The sequence below is a fragment of the Lacerta agilis genome, chromosome 13 (assembly GCF_009819535.1).
Source record: "Lacerta agilis isolate rLacAgi1 chromosome 13, rLacAgi1.pri, whole genome shotgun sequence".
NCBI classification, from domain to species: domain Eukaryota; kingdom Metazoa; phylum Chordata; class Lepidosauria; order Squamata; family Lacertidae; genus Lacerta; species Lacerta agilis.
The window spans coordinates 27,021,323-27,035,726 of record NC_046324.1 but is presented as its reverse complement, the minus strand read 5'-3'; the positions used below and the strand labels follow the sequence as shown (position 1 = coordinate 27,035,726).

The 14,404-nt window shown below is 55.2% G+C and overlaps 1 protein-coding gene across 3 annotated transcripts in view; it reads right to left on the bottom strand.

Moving 5' to 3' along the window:
- Positions 1 to 277: 277 nt before the first annotated feature.
- Positions 278 to 14,404, bottom strand: part of PPIP5K1 (diphosphoinositol pentakisphosphate kinase 1) — a 28,232-nt gene continuing 14,105 nt past the window's right edge. Inside the window, exons 22-31 of one of the 3 annotated variants that reach the window (XM_033168032.1) lie at positions 12,988 to 13,102; positions 12,076 to 12,183; positions 11,845 to 11,961; positions 10,882 to 11,046; positions 10,513 to 10,600; positions 8,829 to 8,951; positions 7,330 to 7,392; positions 2,748 to 2,891; positions 2,040 to 2,150; positions 278 to 1,491 (exon numbers count right to left, since the gene is read on the bottom strand). In XM_033168032.1, the coding sequence (XP_033023923.1) occupies positions 953 to 1,491; positions 2,040 to 2,150; positions 2,748 to 2,891; positions 7,330 to 7,392; positions 8,829 to 8,951; positions 10,513 to 10,600; positions 10,882 to 11,046; positions 11,845 to 11,961; positions 12,076 to 12,183; positions 12,988 to 13,102 (1,573 nt within the window). In that variant the 3' untranslated portion in view covers positions 278 to 952. The remainder of the gene's footprint in view (positions 1,492 to 2,039; positions 2,151 to 2,747; positions 2,892 to 7,329; positions 7,393 to 8,828; positions 8,952 to 10,512; positions 10,601 to 10,881; positions 11,047 to 11,844; positions 11,962 to 12,075; positions 12,184 to 12,987; positions 13,103 to 14,404) is intronic. The other 2 variants (XM_033168034.1, XM_033168033.1) reach the window with 2 other exon arrangements.

Here is a 14,404-nt window from a genome sequence, read left to right as displayed (position 1 = left end):
ATGGGCTTCCGCTGGCCTGATCCAGCAGGTGCATTTCAAGTCCTTTCTAGTGCAGCTGCTAATTCTGGCCTAAGGAATCCCCTCTATACTGTGCAGCAAAATGGCCTCTCAATGTGCAGGACAGCTGTGCTTCAGGAATTGCCAGCTTTGCCCTTTTCTGTGCAGCCTCCTCCTCCTCCTCCTCCCGGACCCCCAAGCTGCCTCTGCACAAAGGCACACCAAGAGACCCCCAAGCAGCAAAGCGGCTCCCTCCAAAGAGACACACACAAGCCACCCGTCTTGGGTGTGTTGGCGTTTTACTCCACGCACAAAATGCAGCACAAGGAGGACTCCAGGGGACGGCTGTACAATCCTTTGCAAGAGAAACACAGACACATCTGAACCACGGACGACACATGCCTGGCCATGGAGCAGGGGTGGGGGGAGTGGGGACCCCCAGCAGCCCCCTCCACCTGCCAGCACGAATAATATATTAAATATTTGCTCTGTACTGTACACCATTTGGCATCTCATCCACATGTTTCTAAGAAAACCTGATTTTCCAAAGCAGCTTTGTATCCTGACAATGGCCAGCAGGATTGGAGGACCTCCCCCCCACCGAAAGCCTCCCACCCTGAACGCTGCCGCCAGCAAGGAAGACCTCTTCAGTTCACGCACTCAGACTGCCAGGGGGACACCACTTGGGGGGGGGGGTCTCTTCAAGTTTCCCCCCTCTCTGCACAGCTGCAGCCAGACAATTTGGAGAAAGAAGACCATCCTGGCTGGGCCAGTGAGGCTCATGTCCCAGAAGTGGGGACGGCCCCAACCTGCAACCTCTGTTGGTACAGCGTCCATCCCTGCCAGGTGGACTCCGAGCAAGACGGGGCCCCTGGCTCAGGCAGACAGCCTCCTCCTGGAGGGGCAAGAAAGGTTCCCACTTGGCCAGCCTCAGTTGACAGCAGGCCTCTCCTGCCTAAGTGCTTTCCCCAACAGGGAGGAATGGGCTGAGCAGGGCCTCCTCCCAGGTGGCCTCTCCTGAGCCAGTTTCCACTGCTGCCTCCTCTTCCTCCTCCTCTGGCACGTCCAGCTCCCCCGGTCCTTCGCTTGCCTGCCCTTCCCTTGCACCTCTGCTGCTCCCGACTTCCACCAGCTCCAATGCTCCGGGCAGCTGCTCACTCTCTTCCCCTGCCACCACAGCCGCCACCACCTCTTCCTCCTGGGGTGAGGCAGCCTCCTCTCCTCCCTCAAGTCCCTTCTGCAGTAAGGTTGTGGCTGCCTGCCCGCCAAGCTCTGTCTCCTCCTCCTCCTGCGCTGAGGCTTCCCTGGGAAGGCTCTGCTCTTCTCCCTTCTCCCTGAAGGCTCCGTTGTTGCCCGACTGGCTCCCCTCCATGGGCCCTGCCAGCCGCTCCTTGCTGGTCTGAGAGACGAAGCTGAAGCGGGGGCAGCTCTCCACAGAGGAGGTGGGCGACGAAGGGCCTGCGCTGGAGACGGTGCTGGAAGGGCCGCTGCTGTCTGCAAGGGAATCAGAACGAGGTGGTCACGGGGGGGGGGGGTTTGAGGTGCTAATAATGCTCCCCCCCAAGCTCCTTGCAAACCCCTTCCTTGGCACCGTCACTGCTTTGGGCACAGGGCCTGGCAACTGTCCCACCCTGAAGAATGCCAGGAGGATCCCAGGGCAGCATCTAATATTAGCCACATAATCCGGGCGGGGTGGAGGTGCATATTGCCCAAGCAAAGTTAGGGTGAGGATCCCATCCTGTGCAGCCTGCAGGTTAGATCTGCTGGCCTTGCCCCCTCCCACTAGGAAAGTGCTGCCCTGCCCAACTCCAAGCGCCAGGAAGGTCTGGGCTCAGGGCCCCTGGCAACCAGCCCAGCCTACCTAGCTACTGCTGCCACCCCAAAGGCCCCCACTCCTCCTGTTCCCATTGGCTGGTATTCCTCCTGCTGGCACAAAGCCCACCCCAAAGGCCTGCAATGTCCCCTCGGGCAGCCTTGCCTTCTGTTCCTCTGAGTCTATTCCATCAAACTGCTCCTCCCTCCCAAGCCCTGTGCCTACTTACACCAGGGGGGCTTGTCTGAGCGGGGGCGCAGAGGCAGAGAAGAGGAGAGAATCTGCTGCGGCGTCAAGTCTTCGCCTGGCCCCTGGCTCTCCATCAAGGTGTCCAAGAGCGCTGCAGGACACAGGAGGAGGACAACACTGTGAGCCCCCTGGCAAGGGCCTGCTTCTAGGCACCAACCCTTCTGCCCACCCCCACCTTGGAGTCAAAGATGCCCCTTGCTCAGGCTAACCTTTGAGGGGCCTGAGGGTTTCCTGGTCACCAGGAAGGCACTTCTGTCAAAGCCCTCAGGTGTTCCCCCAGCCCAGGCCAGCCCCCACACTTCTCCTCTTTTAGCCAAATTCTGCTCATCTATCACATACTTCTCAGTAAACATAAATGTCTTCTTCACTCTCAAGCTTTCCTTAGTTGATTAAGGGCTTCTCTCCTATATCCTGCAGCTCTTTAGCTCATGCAGCTGCAATACCAAGACACCAAAGAGTCTCCGTGCTGAGATGGGGTGGTGCCCTTTCAGCGGTGGCACCCCAGAAAACGGGTATTCTATTTCTGTGTGCAGTGAAATATGTTGCTTCTACCACAGCTGGGCAAAGCTGCTTTGGAAAACATGGGTGCTGCCCTGTGGGAAGCCCTGGAGCAGGAGGGGGCTCAGTTTGAGGGGGTGGCCACCCAGGACCCCAGTGCAGTGCCCAACCTGCCTGCCTCTGATGGTACCTGGGGCAGCTCCTGGGTGGGGAGTGCTGGTGCTGCAGTTCCTGGAGACGGCCGTCAGGAAGCTGTTGACCTGGCGCAGGGAGAGCGAGTTGTGCAGGGTCTCCAAGGGGTAGATGCTAGGCACCATGGAGCAGCCTTCAAAGCCTGCAGGCAGAGCAGACCCCCCACCCAGCGTCAAGGACCTCTGCAGAGGAGAAAACTCATTGGCGGCTGCCTCCCCACCAGACGCCCAAAATAAGCCCCAACGTCCCCCTCGAGCCACAGGCATGGAGCCCCCAAAACACACCAAAGAGCAGGCCAGACCCAGCCCAGCATGTCAGAAGCAAAAGCACGCAGGGGCTGGGAGGAAAACCTGGAGCTCTCCTAGCCCACCTTCCCGCTGCCTGGCTGCCGCTCCTCCCTGTCCCTGGGGAAGGGAAAGCCCTTCCTTGGCACCTGGAGCCCTGAACAGACCCCCAAAGGCCCTTCTCGGCTTGCCTAGGGCGCTGTTAGAGGTGATGTGACAAACTTCAAAACCAGTTTGCCCAGGGACTCTAGTGGAGCACAATAACTGGTCCTGGTCATGGCAGCCCCAGCCTCCCCAACCTTTGGGCAGCCATCCTCTGTGCTCAGTCTCCAGTTCTGTGTTACCCCTGCTGGGTGAACTGGCATATCTAGCTCTGGAGCTATTCCAGCAGATGGAAGAGGGAGAGCATTAGGGTTAGGGATATACTGTCCGACCTCAGCTTCCTGCCTCCTGGTTCCCATGGAAGGGGAAGGATGAAGCCCCTCCTGCCCCCGCCACTCTGCTTCTGAAATGTCCCATCAACAACAGTTTGCTCATTCTTTTCTTATAAAGCATTTCTGGAAATTTTAGAGCAGGTCACTGCTTTGTTCTCCACACAACAGATGCACACACTTGGTTCCTTGCTCTCTTTCCAGTATCACCCCCCACCCACACCTTAGAGGACCTGTGTTTCTATGCAGCCTGCGCCCCACACAGAGCCTGCTACAAGCTGGGCTGGGAGGAAAGCTTGGCCAGGAAGGGATAAGAAGGGCAGGGGGGTTGGGCCTGAACTCCAATTGTTCTAGGCGCATTTTATGACAGGGAATTTCATTAGCACGAGCAGTTCTGAGCTCTGGGTGCAGTACTGCACCTAAGATTTCAGATTAAAACTGCAGGGTGGAAGGAAAGGAGGACCTTTTTCTGTCTCCCCACTTCCAGCTACTCTCTGAAGACTGGATAAGAGACCCTCTTAAGAATATTAGTGGGTGGGCAGGGGAAGGACTAGACGATGTGAAAAATGAACATAATATTTTAGCTGCAGTTCATTCGTTTTCAGCTTTTCATTCTTGTTATTAAAAAATGCACCTATTCCTAGACATTCTGTTGTTGTGCCCTTAACCTAGGTTCAAGGTGCCATTTAGCTCCTAGCTTTCATATCTCAGTTTCTAATACTGGGCCTGGGCAGAGGCCTCTGCACTCCCAGAGGAGTTGGGGGTCCAGAGCCCTCCGCCCCATCCCTTGCCAGCCAGCCAGCCCCACCATGCACTGAACTCTGAAGTCAAGCCCCTCATGGCTTAGGGCTATACAGTCTGCAAATAGCTGCTCAGGAGCTGCCTCCCACCTGCAGGCTGTTTAGGTCCCCGATCCAGGAGGTGGCTTTTGCTGCTGCAGCACCTGAGCAGAGAATGCTGCAGAATGCTCAGCAATACTCCAGTGGGTCTGCGTGGAAGGGAAAGGGCTGCATCAGTCAAGGAAGCCTGGACTCCAGTGCCTCACGTTGGTCAAACCAGTGGAACATCTGCTAACCAATTCTGGCATCACAAACCAACATTTGACCATCTTAAGGAGAGCTGAGCCAATTTTCTGAAGCTGCAAAATCTGCTTTTATGACCCAAGAAACTCTTAGGAAGCCACTGTGCAAATTATACACAAACCTGAAACTGTTCCTCTCTTGGATGCTGAGCACCACTCGGGGGGTGCTTTGCACCAGTCCAAAAGAGCTGCTGGCTTTTAAACTGCAGGGACTTGTGCTGCAAATAAGGCAGGGTTGTGAAAGGAGCCTGCAAGTGAGCCTCCTCTCCCAGGGAAGTGAATGGCGGCAGTGGAAGAGCAGCTCCCGCCCGGAAGACGCAGGCCAAAGGGAGGCAAGGCCTGGTCCTCTTTCCTGCTGAGCTGCCCTGATAGTGGAACCCAAACCAGCCTGGCCATCACACAGGGGCAGACAGAAGGAAGAAGGCCTCCAGGGAAGAAAGCCCAGCCCAGTGCTCAGAGCCATGCAGGGAGTGGCTGGGACTGTGTGCCTGGGTGGGAAAGAGGAAGGGAGGGTGCTTATGGGCCTGCCCAAGAGCCCTCCATCCTTCAAGTCCCATGCTGCTCCCCCTTGGCAGGTTGTGGGGGCAAGGAAGCTGCTTTGCCCATGCAACACAATTCCCACACCCACACATGCACACTTTGCAAGGGTTTTGGCAGCAGGTGCAGAACAGCCTGGGCTGGCTGGGGAGACAATGCTCAGGGCCTGGGGGGCTCCCAGAAGCCAAACCAAATCTCATGCAAAGCAGCAGCAGCAGCAGCAGCAGCAGAAGCAGAGGCAGCCCTTCCTCAGTCCCCCAGCTTCCATGGGGGGGGGGAGGGGGCAAGCGAGACCCACCAGGGCTCGCAGCCTTTCTAGGTAGCCAAGAATTTAGCTGTTTTTTTAATGTTGTGTTTTAACATTGTTGTAACCGGGTGAAGAGGAGCAGGGAAGCCACCCAAGAAAGAGCAGGACAAGAGAAGAGGTTTCCTGGCTGGCCTCCTCTAGGCAAACGGCAACTGGGCAGGGGAGGGAGGGAAGCAGCCCCTGAAGAGGCAGAGCCACAGGGACCCCCTGGGCGGGGAGGGCCCAGCCAAGGAGGCCCCCAAGGCACCATGCAGCGCCATGCCATACCGTCGAGGCTCTCCAGGTCCCCCCGGCCAGAGACCAGCCAGTCCCGGAAGAGGCGGAAGTGGTAGGAGCACTGGCGGAGGTGATGTGCCAGGGCGGCATCCAGGAGGGAGGCGGGCTGGCTGGCGGCAAAGTCAGAGGAAAAGTGGCGCAGCAGCAGCCGCCCTGCCGCGCAGGGGCCTTCCAGCTCATCTGGGGGGAGGGGCCACAAAGGGTGAGTGGGGGAGGGGCACAGCAGAGCCAAAGCCAAGGCAACAGAGGGGGGAAGGGCAGGGGGAGGGGGGGAAGCCCAGCCTGGACCACAGAAGAGCATGGGGAGGGAGGACAGCTGCCAGCACCACCCACCATGGAGCAAACTCTGTTCCCATTTCAGAGACAACACAGGCAAACACTTTCTGGGCACCTGAAGGCCCTTTGAGACATTTGGCAGAAGCATTGCCTGGTCGGCACCAATTCAGTTTCCATAAAATCATCAGAAGAACCCAAAGGGCCTGGCATCCTCTTCCCACAGTCGCCAACCAGATGCCCCTAAGGGAAGCCCACAACCAGGATTCGAGCACAAGAGCAACTCTCCCTCATCCGCCTCCCAGCGGCTCTGGGCAGCAAAGGACTCCACTGAGCAAAATGTGGGGGTGCCCCTCCACTGGCAGCCAGCCACAGGGGAGGCAGGGATATTCCTCAACTCTATTGAGAGAAGAAATGCACTCAAGCACCATAGACAGTGGTTTTTAAAACCTTGCTTTTAACTCCTAGAAACCGAAAAGCCCAACTGTTAAATGAATAAATTGTAGAACTACAGAAGCACCAAATATGAGGCTCAGAGTTTACAACCAGCCCTGTCTTCCAACTGGTCCCTCCAGTGATCTAAGCAAGACTAGTTGGCAAATAACAGAAGAGGGAAGCAAAGAAGAAAGTGACAATAAGCACAAAGGAAAGGGAGATGATTGAGGCTTAGAAAGAGTTTGCAGCCCTCTACTTGCAGCAAGCAGAAACAGAAGGAACCTGTCTTTTCCAGAAGCGAAAAGATTTGGAAATCTCTCTAATGCAATTAGTATGTTTTACTCTGAAAGAAAACCTTCCCCAAGGGGCTGTGAGCAGCTTCCCCCAACCCCCGATTTCCACCCACCAGACACACCCAGGCCTGCCCAGGGCCAGCCAAGACCTATTGCAGTCTGGCAAGAGCCAGACACCCCAGCAGAGGCAAAGACCCCCATGAGAAGAGAGAGGCACCTGCCCTCCTCTGAACTCACACTGCCCAGCAAGACCTGTTGCCTGGGGGTGGGAGAAGTGGAGGGCAGGCAGGCAAGCAGCCTAAAGAGAGGGGGGGAACTGGGCAAGGCTCTCTCCCCACTCTGGGTCACAGCAAGGGGGGCGGAAGCTGGTACCCCTATAGGCTCTCTCTCATCAGGTCACTCCAGCGGGGGGGGGGGAGGTGTCTCATCTTGCCCTCTCTGCTGCTGCTGAGTGTTTGTGTGTTGAGGGGTCCCTCTGCTCCCACCCCATCCCCATGAGAACACAGAAGGGAGAGCCAAGAGGGTGGTTAGTGGCGGGGGGGGGGGGAGGGACAGCACAGCACGACACAGCTGCCCACTCATGCCCGTGGGGATGGAAGACATAGGAAGGGTGGAGGGAGCAGGAGGAGCGGGGAGGGGCGTCAAATTAAGAAGCAAACGTACCGTTAGTTGGATGCTTTGCAAATGACACAGAAAACCGCTTTACAGCTGGCATAGACAAGAGCTCTGAGGAAACAAGATGAGAGCATCGCGTCAGTTAGGCGCCCATCTGCTTGTGGCGCCCCCTGTTGGAAGCACAGGCCCACCGCAGGAAGGGGTCTCACTGCCACCCCCCCCCCAGGAGGTTGCTGGGAGGAGCAACATGCACAAGGGACGGTTTAACACACACACACACACAGAGGGGCAATGGGCACCACAGGACAGCGGCGCAACAGGAGACCAAAGACAAGCACTCCCCAGATGGGCCCCATGGGAGGGAAGGGCAGAGGAGGAAGGGAGTAGCCCTGCTTCTTCAACTTCCCTGTCCAGAGCCACAATGAAGGGTTCAGGAACACTCCCCCTCACCACAACACTCTACTGGTCAAGGACCAGCATCAGCCCAGCTCCTTCACCTGCCAATATCCATGAGCTGGGTCAGGCAGTGTTACTGACACCCCTAAGTTTCTGGCTGGGAAAGAAGAGAAAGCACCCACCACACAACCCTGTGGGGAATACCCCAGCATGGTGCTAGGAGCAGCCCCCAAGAGGCCAACCTTAACAGCCCACAAAAACAGGCTTCCGCTTCCTCTGCCTCGCCAACCCAGGCCTCAGCAACCGCTGTAGAATCTCTCACTCTCTCTTTCAACAACCAAGCAAATGCAAGAAGCCAAAAAGACCTTGGGAGGACCAGAAGGTGCCAGAAGAGGCTCGGAAAGTTCTTGAGCAGCTCCCCAGCTATTTGAGAGCCACGCTCCAAGCCCAGTTTGCAAGACAGGCTGGTCACAACAGGGCTGGAGCCGAGAAGAATTCTCCGCTGCAAGGGGCAGAAAGCAAGCCCCTCTCAAACAGGGAAGGTGTTATTTGGTGTGAAAACCCTGCCAGGGCTTTATAACAACCTTGCGTATGCCTGAAGGCAGCTGCCAGAGGAATAAACCCCAAGAGAGACCCAGTAAATGCTACTGAGGAGGAGAATCATCCCTGTAGGCTGTTTGGCAGAGACTTGCAGAGCGGCAACCCCATCTCCTGTCCTGCTTCACCTGAAAAACCATCCCAGCTGCTCGCCCCGCCCCACACTGCCGCCCATAACAACCCCTGGCACCTGCGGCTTCTCTTCAATGCCAGGCAACTCCCATCCTGCTGTGTGATGGGGAAGGAGCACTTCACTAGTGAGGCTGATCCCCGACAGCTTCAAACCTGCTCTCCACCCCCCTGCTAATGGATGCCATGATTAAGCCTGCCTCTCCTTCTTTATGAGGACCTGTGGTGTTGGTGAGACTAGGCAGCTCCAGGCAAGAGGCCCTTAGGCTGTGGAGACACCTCCTCACAGCCCTGCTCTCCCAGGACCCATGAGGGCAAGGGGGTCTTTGGAGTGCTCAGACCCCAAGCTTCCCTGGAGCCTCCCCGCCAACCGCTAAGCACCCAGCCCCAACCCTCAGGATGTCTCTGCAAGAGGGTGCACCTACCATCTTTGTATAGGAAGCTGGAGGCGAACTTCTTCCCATGGCTGCGGGCATAATCCTGGAGGTTGGGGGCACTGGAGGAGCCCCCCAGGACTGTGGTGCTGAAGAGACCCGTGCACTGCGACCCTGAAAAGTTCCAGCAGGCTGTTAGTGTCACACATGTGCACACAAACACACACACACCATATGCAGCTCAGGCAACCCAGGTTAGTGGGGCAGAAGGCAGCAGAGCAGCCCTTGCAGAAAGAGGCCCAAGAAGGCACCGCAGCACCACCACCCCCCAACTGGCAAAGGAAGAAGCAGAGAGGGGGTCTGCAGCTCCTAAATCTGCTCTGAAGGGCAACACAAAACAGAGGAGCAGGGGCAGATCTCTGTGGCCCAGGGCATGGCCAGCCTTCTCCAGCTTCTCAAAGCCTCACCATCTTCTCTCAGCTCACATGCCGTGGCCAGAGGCAATGATCAGTGGTCCAGCCCACAAGCCCAGGACCAGACCAAAACACTCCCAAGCCCGAGGGACAGAGGAAGAGGCTGGTTTTCATCACCCAGGCAGAGAGCCCTGTGGCTCAGAGCAAGGGCAGGTGCAGATGCAAGAGGAATCACCACAACACAGGTTTGGGTGCAGAGTGGGGTGGGTGGGCTTTTACTGGCTCAGGCAAGCACCGTGATTGGACCACATGCCATGTTCCCCCGCCAGCAAGGCCAGGTAGAGCAGGCTGGAGCCAAGTGCAGAGTGTCCCCCGCCCCCAATTTAGACTCCAGGCCAAGAGTGCAGGTGATTTAGCAAGCAGCCTGTTACGTAAGGGGAATGAGCACGAGGTGCAGCTAAGCAGGCCTGGGTGCTGGGTCAGTGCCAGGATTCAAACAGACGGCACAAAACACCCACAGCGTACCCTCCAATCTTGCCCTTGGAGAAGCTCCTTCCTCCCCACCTCTGTCTTTGGCTCTGGGGAGTTGGGAAGGGGTCCCCTGGCCAGGGACCTTCTTTTGGGAAGGAAGGGCCTGTGGGGAAGCCCCCGGATCTGCCCCCGCCTCAGAAAAAGGGCTCTAAATCAGAACCTGCCTTCTTTTCTTGAGTGACTGCATACACACGAGGCATTCGGAAGACAACTCGTGTCTTGGGGGTGGGGTTCTCCACCGCCAGGGCTTTTTCAATGAGACATGGGCTATTTAATATTCATTCATTACATGAATATACCTCCTTTCATTTTGTGGGGAGGGGGTCATTCCTATGTGCCAGGTTTGTTTGGTTTGGAAAGGGAAACAGCCTGCCAAAGCTGGAGGGCACAGGGTGGCCACTGCCATTGCTTCTTCACCCAAGAAGGGCTGGTAAAAATCCATTTATGTGTTTCTGCCCCCACCCCTTAAATCTCAACGTTTTTTTTAAAAAAAGAAAAACCACGTTCAGCCCTCAGGCCAAGACTCCCTGACCCTCCTGCTGACTTAAGGCTTGTCAGAAACTGCCTGCCTCCCTGCGACATTCCTTGCCTGGACTCTCAAAATGTCTGTGAGATCCAAGAGCAGTGCCACAGCAGAAAAGGCTAGCTAGAGAAGGGAAGGGAGCGTAGGGCCTCAGGCAGGCAGCCCAGGCTTAGGGGGAGAGGGGCACTTTACAGAGACAGCCTCAGATCCTATCTGGCTGAGAGAGAAAAAAACATACAAAATCCAAGACAGGAAGAGAAGTTCCTACCTAAACCGCTCTGCTTCACTTCCGAGGAATGCCGCGAGTAGGAGAAGAGGCGATAGCCACCCACCTTGGAAGAAGATTCAGACAGCACCTGTGGAAAACAAGCACTCAGGTGGCTCCAGAGGCCTCTGGCACCTTGGCTGGGGGCAGTAGCAGCAGCAGCAGCAAGGGACAAACTGGGAGACAGAAAGTGATTGTGGGGCAGAGGAGGAAGCAGCTCTTGGAGGAGAGAAGAAAACACCTCCCCTCCTTCTGGGCCACAACATCTGGGGGTCCTCCCTCTAGATTCAGGCAAACCCACCAGGGGCGTGGGGGGCAGGCATCTCTCCCCACACACTGACACACACAGCCTGTCTAGCCCCTCTACTCTACCTCCATGGAGCCGGTCTTGCTGTTGCGGATGAGAGGGGATCTCCGCTGGACGTAGATGGGTTCCAGGGGCGGAGAGGAGAGGTGCTGGGCTTGGTCCATCTCCACAATGGCCTTGGGCTTGGCCAGCTCCTCCAGGCTCCCCTCTTCCGGCTTCTTGGCTTCCTTCTGCAGGAAAGCAGCACAAGGGGGTGGGGGTGTAAGGGGCATTGCCTTGGGCTGAGAACTGGAAGTGAGGGGAAACTTTAGGGAGCAAAAAGGAGGCTGGAGGCGGTGATGCAGAGGTGGGAACCTCAGGCGTGGGCTAGAATGCAGTGGCCCTCTGGGCCCCTTTCTCTGGCCCCTGGCATGCTCCCCAAGCCACATCCCAGACTGGCCTTGTGTTGCACAAGGGTTTCTGCCTCTCGCATGCCTGTATCAAGAACAGGCTCTGTGTGTGAAGGTGTACAGAAATGGGCCTACTGTACAAAAGGGGAAATTTGCATCCTCCGCTTAGGTTTTGGTCCCACCCACTAATGGCATGTGGGCCCAGGAGGGATGGGAGCCCCTGGGCTGGGAAAGTCTCCCCCCTGCCCCACACTGTGAGCAAAGAGGTCAGCCAGGGAGGACAGAGACTTTCTTTCTAGTAATACTACCATTGTGATAATGCAGAAATCAAACAAGGCACCTTCAGTCACTCGGACATGCCTCCACCGTTAGCCTGAGGTAAAATGGGTAGCAGAACCTCTTTCCTCAGGGTGGAGCAAGACACACACCCCAGAGAGGCAGCGTCCACCCTCTCTCTCCCTCCTCTGGTAGCCGGAAGGGATCTCTCAGCACCTGCGCCAGATCAGGTCAGAGCTGCCCTTCATCCCACCTTCCCAGCAGATGGCCATTCCAGCACCGTCTGGGAGCAACAGGGACTGGTCAGACCAGCTGCCTTACAAGCGGCTTTGTTCCCAGCAGCCTCAGAGGCTGCGGACTCACCTCTGCGGAAGCCGGGCGGAAACCAGAGCCTGCCGGGGCGCTGCCATCCTCCTCACAGCCCTTCACCCCTGGGCTGAAGTGCAGTTCCACGTGAAACCTCTCATCGGAGGAAGGGTCCTGCCAAGAGAGCAGTGAGGCTCTGCTGGAGAAGTCACAGTGGCTTGGCCACTCGGCCTCCCCCCATACCCCCCCCCACCAGCTTCCTCCTTCTCCTCCTCCTCTGCCCCCTACCTTGTTGTTGTCCTCGTAGAGCATGATGACAATCTGCGTCATGTAGTTCAGCTCCGATATGGCGCTGAGATAGTCCATGGCCCTCTGCCATTGAGGGTCTTTCGATTCCTGAAAGGCAAGAGAAGGAATGGGGCAGGCAGGATTAAAGGGCCTGGAAGGGGCGGGCTCAGCCTTGAAAGGACCTGGAAGGGGTCTAGCGCTGCTCCCCCCAGTGAATTTCACATAAACCCTCCTGAAGGGGTTCAGCACAAAACAGACTTCGCAGCCCACAGCTTTTCTTCCTATCATTGGCCAAAAAACCCACTGTGCTGTGGAACCTTTCAGATGAACCAGCTCCAACCAATTCTCACAACATGCCAAAATCCAGGTGACCGTCTAGCAGAAGCAAGTGACTTGACTCACCAACACACACACACACACACACACACACACACAGTCCATAGAGTAGCCTCTTCCTCCCATAACTGCCCCCCTGAGCTGCCCAAAGACGCCCTTGCCCTGATGGCAGAAAGTGCTCTCTTCCCTTGGTAGCTGGCCTTGGCCTTCCCATCATAAAATCTTAATGGAGGCTGACTGGTTAAGTATTTCTATGTAAACTGCTTTGTGAGGTTCACCTTAAAAGCACGTCTATAAATGATATTCAATGAATATTGGGTCAAAGCAGGGAGGTGAACTACTGAGAGAAGTCTTCCAAAGATGGCTCAGAGGAACAGGCTGCAGGGAGCATCTTCCTGCCCCCCCCCCCCAGTGTTTGGAGGACAGTTCAGGCCCACCCTCCAGACTCGCTGCCAGAGTTATCAGGAGACAAAGGGTTCCCCCTCCAGCAGAGGGCACTGGAGAGCCCTGGGTCAGCCCCTCTCCATGGCCAAAACACACACACACAACACCACTGCCCATGGCTGGCTCACGTACATCCAGGAGGCCCCCATAGCGGAAGATGCTGAGCAGGGAGTGGACGTGGCTCTCGCTGGTGAAGTACAAGCGTGTCCGGACATGGCGCCCCGGAGACAGGACTCCCCTCGAGTACCTGGAAGCAGAGCAGTCAATGCAGTGAGGGGACCGAAAGCTCACCAACAATTCTGGGAGTTTTGTCACCAAGAGGGCTTGGAGGCAAACGCAGATTCACAAGGAGAAAAAGCCAGGCATCTTTTGGAAAGAGGGCAATCACTGTCCCCATTACTCTGCAATTTGGTCTTGGAAGTTTTGTTTAGAGACACTAGACAAGATGAAAGAATTTGGGGAGCAAAGATTTAAAAAGAAACGTGTAAGTTACAGGCATTTGCCAATGATTTAATGATAGTTTTGGAAAATCCACGACAGGCAGCAGAGACTTTTATGGATAAATTAAATGAGTTAGGTACACTAGCATGCTTTAAGGCTAATCACGAGAAAATGCAAATGCAAATAAAGAATACGACAACTGAAGACCCAAAGATAAACAGGGTTTCAAATTAATAAAAAAGTAAAGTATTTGGGTATTACAATGACAAATGCAAATTGTATGTTGTTTCAAAATAATTATGTTAAGACACGGGCTGAAATTAAACAAGATATATCAAGATGGGAGAAACTAAAATTGTCAATGTTAGGCAGGATTTCTGTGATAAAGATAAATGTCTTGTTTAGAATGAGGTTTTTTGTTTCAAACAATATCTATTTTGACCACTGATATACCATTTAAACAATGGCAGAAATATTTATCTACATTTGTATGGCAGGGGGAAACATGAGTTAAATCTGAAGTTCTGCAAGATGCAAAGGGAAAAAGAGAATAGGGCTTGCCTGACTTGAAATTGTATTTTGTAGCTTGTTGCTTAGTATGGATGAAGGAATGGATGACATTGAGAAACTTTTGGAATTAGAAGGACATGACATGGTTTGGATGGCATGAATATTTGTGGTATGATACAGTTAAAGTAAATGTGTTATGCACAAACACACACACACACCCAAATGGATTTCACCACAAGAAGCTTTCTACAGAAAAGAGTTGACAGGCAAAGAGAAATGGTTAACCTATTAAGAGTTATTAGAATTGCATCAAGGAGATGATAAAACAAGAGAACAATTGATAATGGAAGGTCACAACTTTCAGTGGCTCTTCTATTTATAATTACAGTGGTACCCCGGGTTGCGTACGTAATTGGTTCCGGGTTACAGTTCGTAACCTGAAAAGTATGCAACCCAAACAAGTGCGCGAAAACCTGGAAGTAGCGGTTTGCGCATGCGCGAACGCGTCTGTGCATGCGCGAACTGCACAGAACGCTTCTGCGCATCCACGCATCGTGTGCGCTCCGGGTTGTGCTTCTGGGTTACCGGAGTTCGTAAC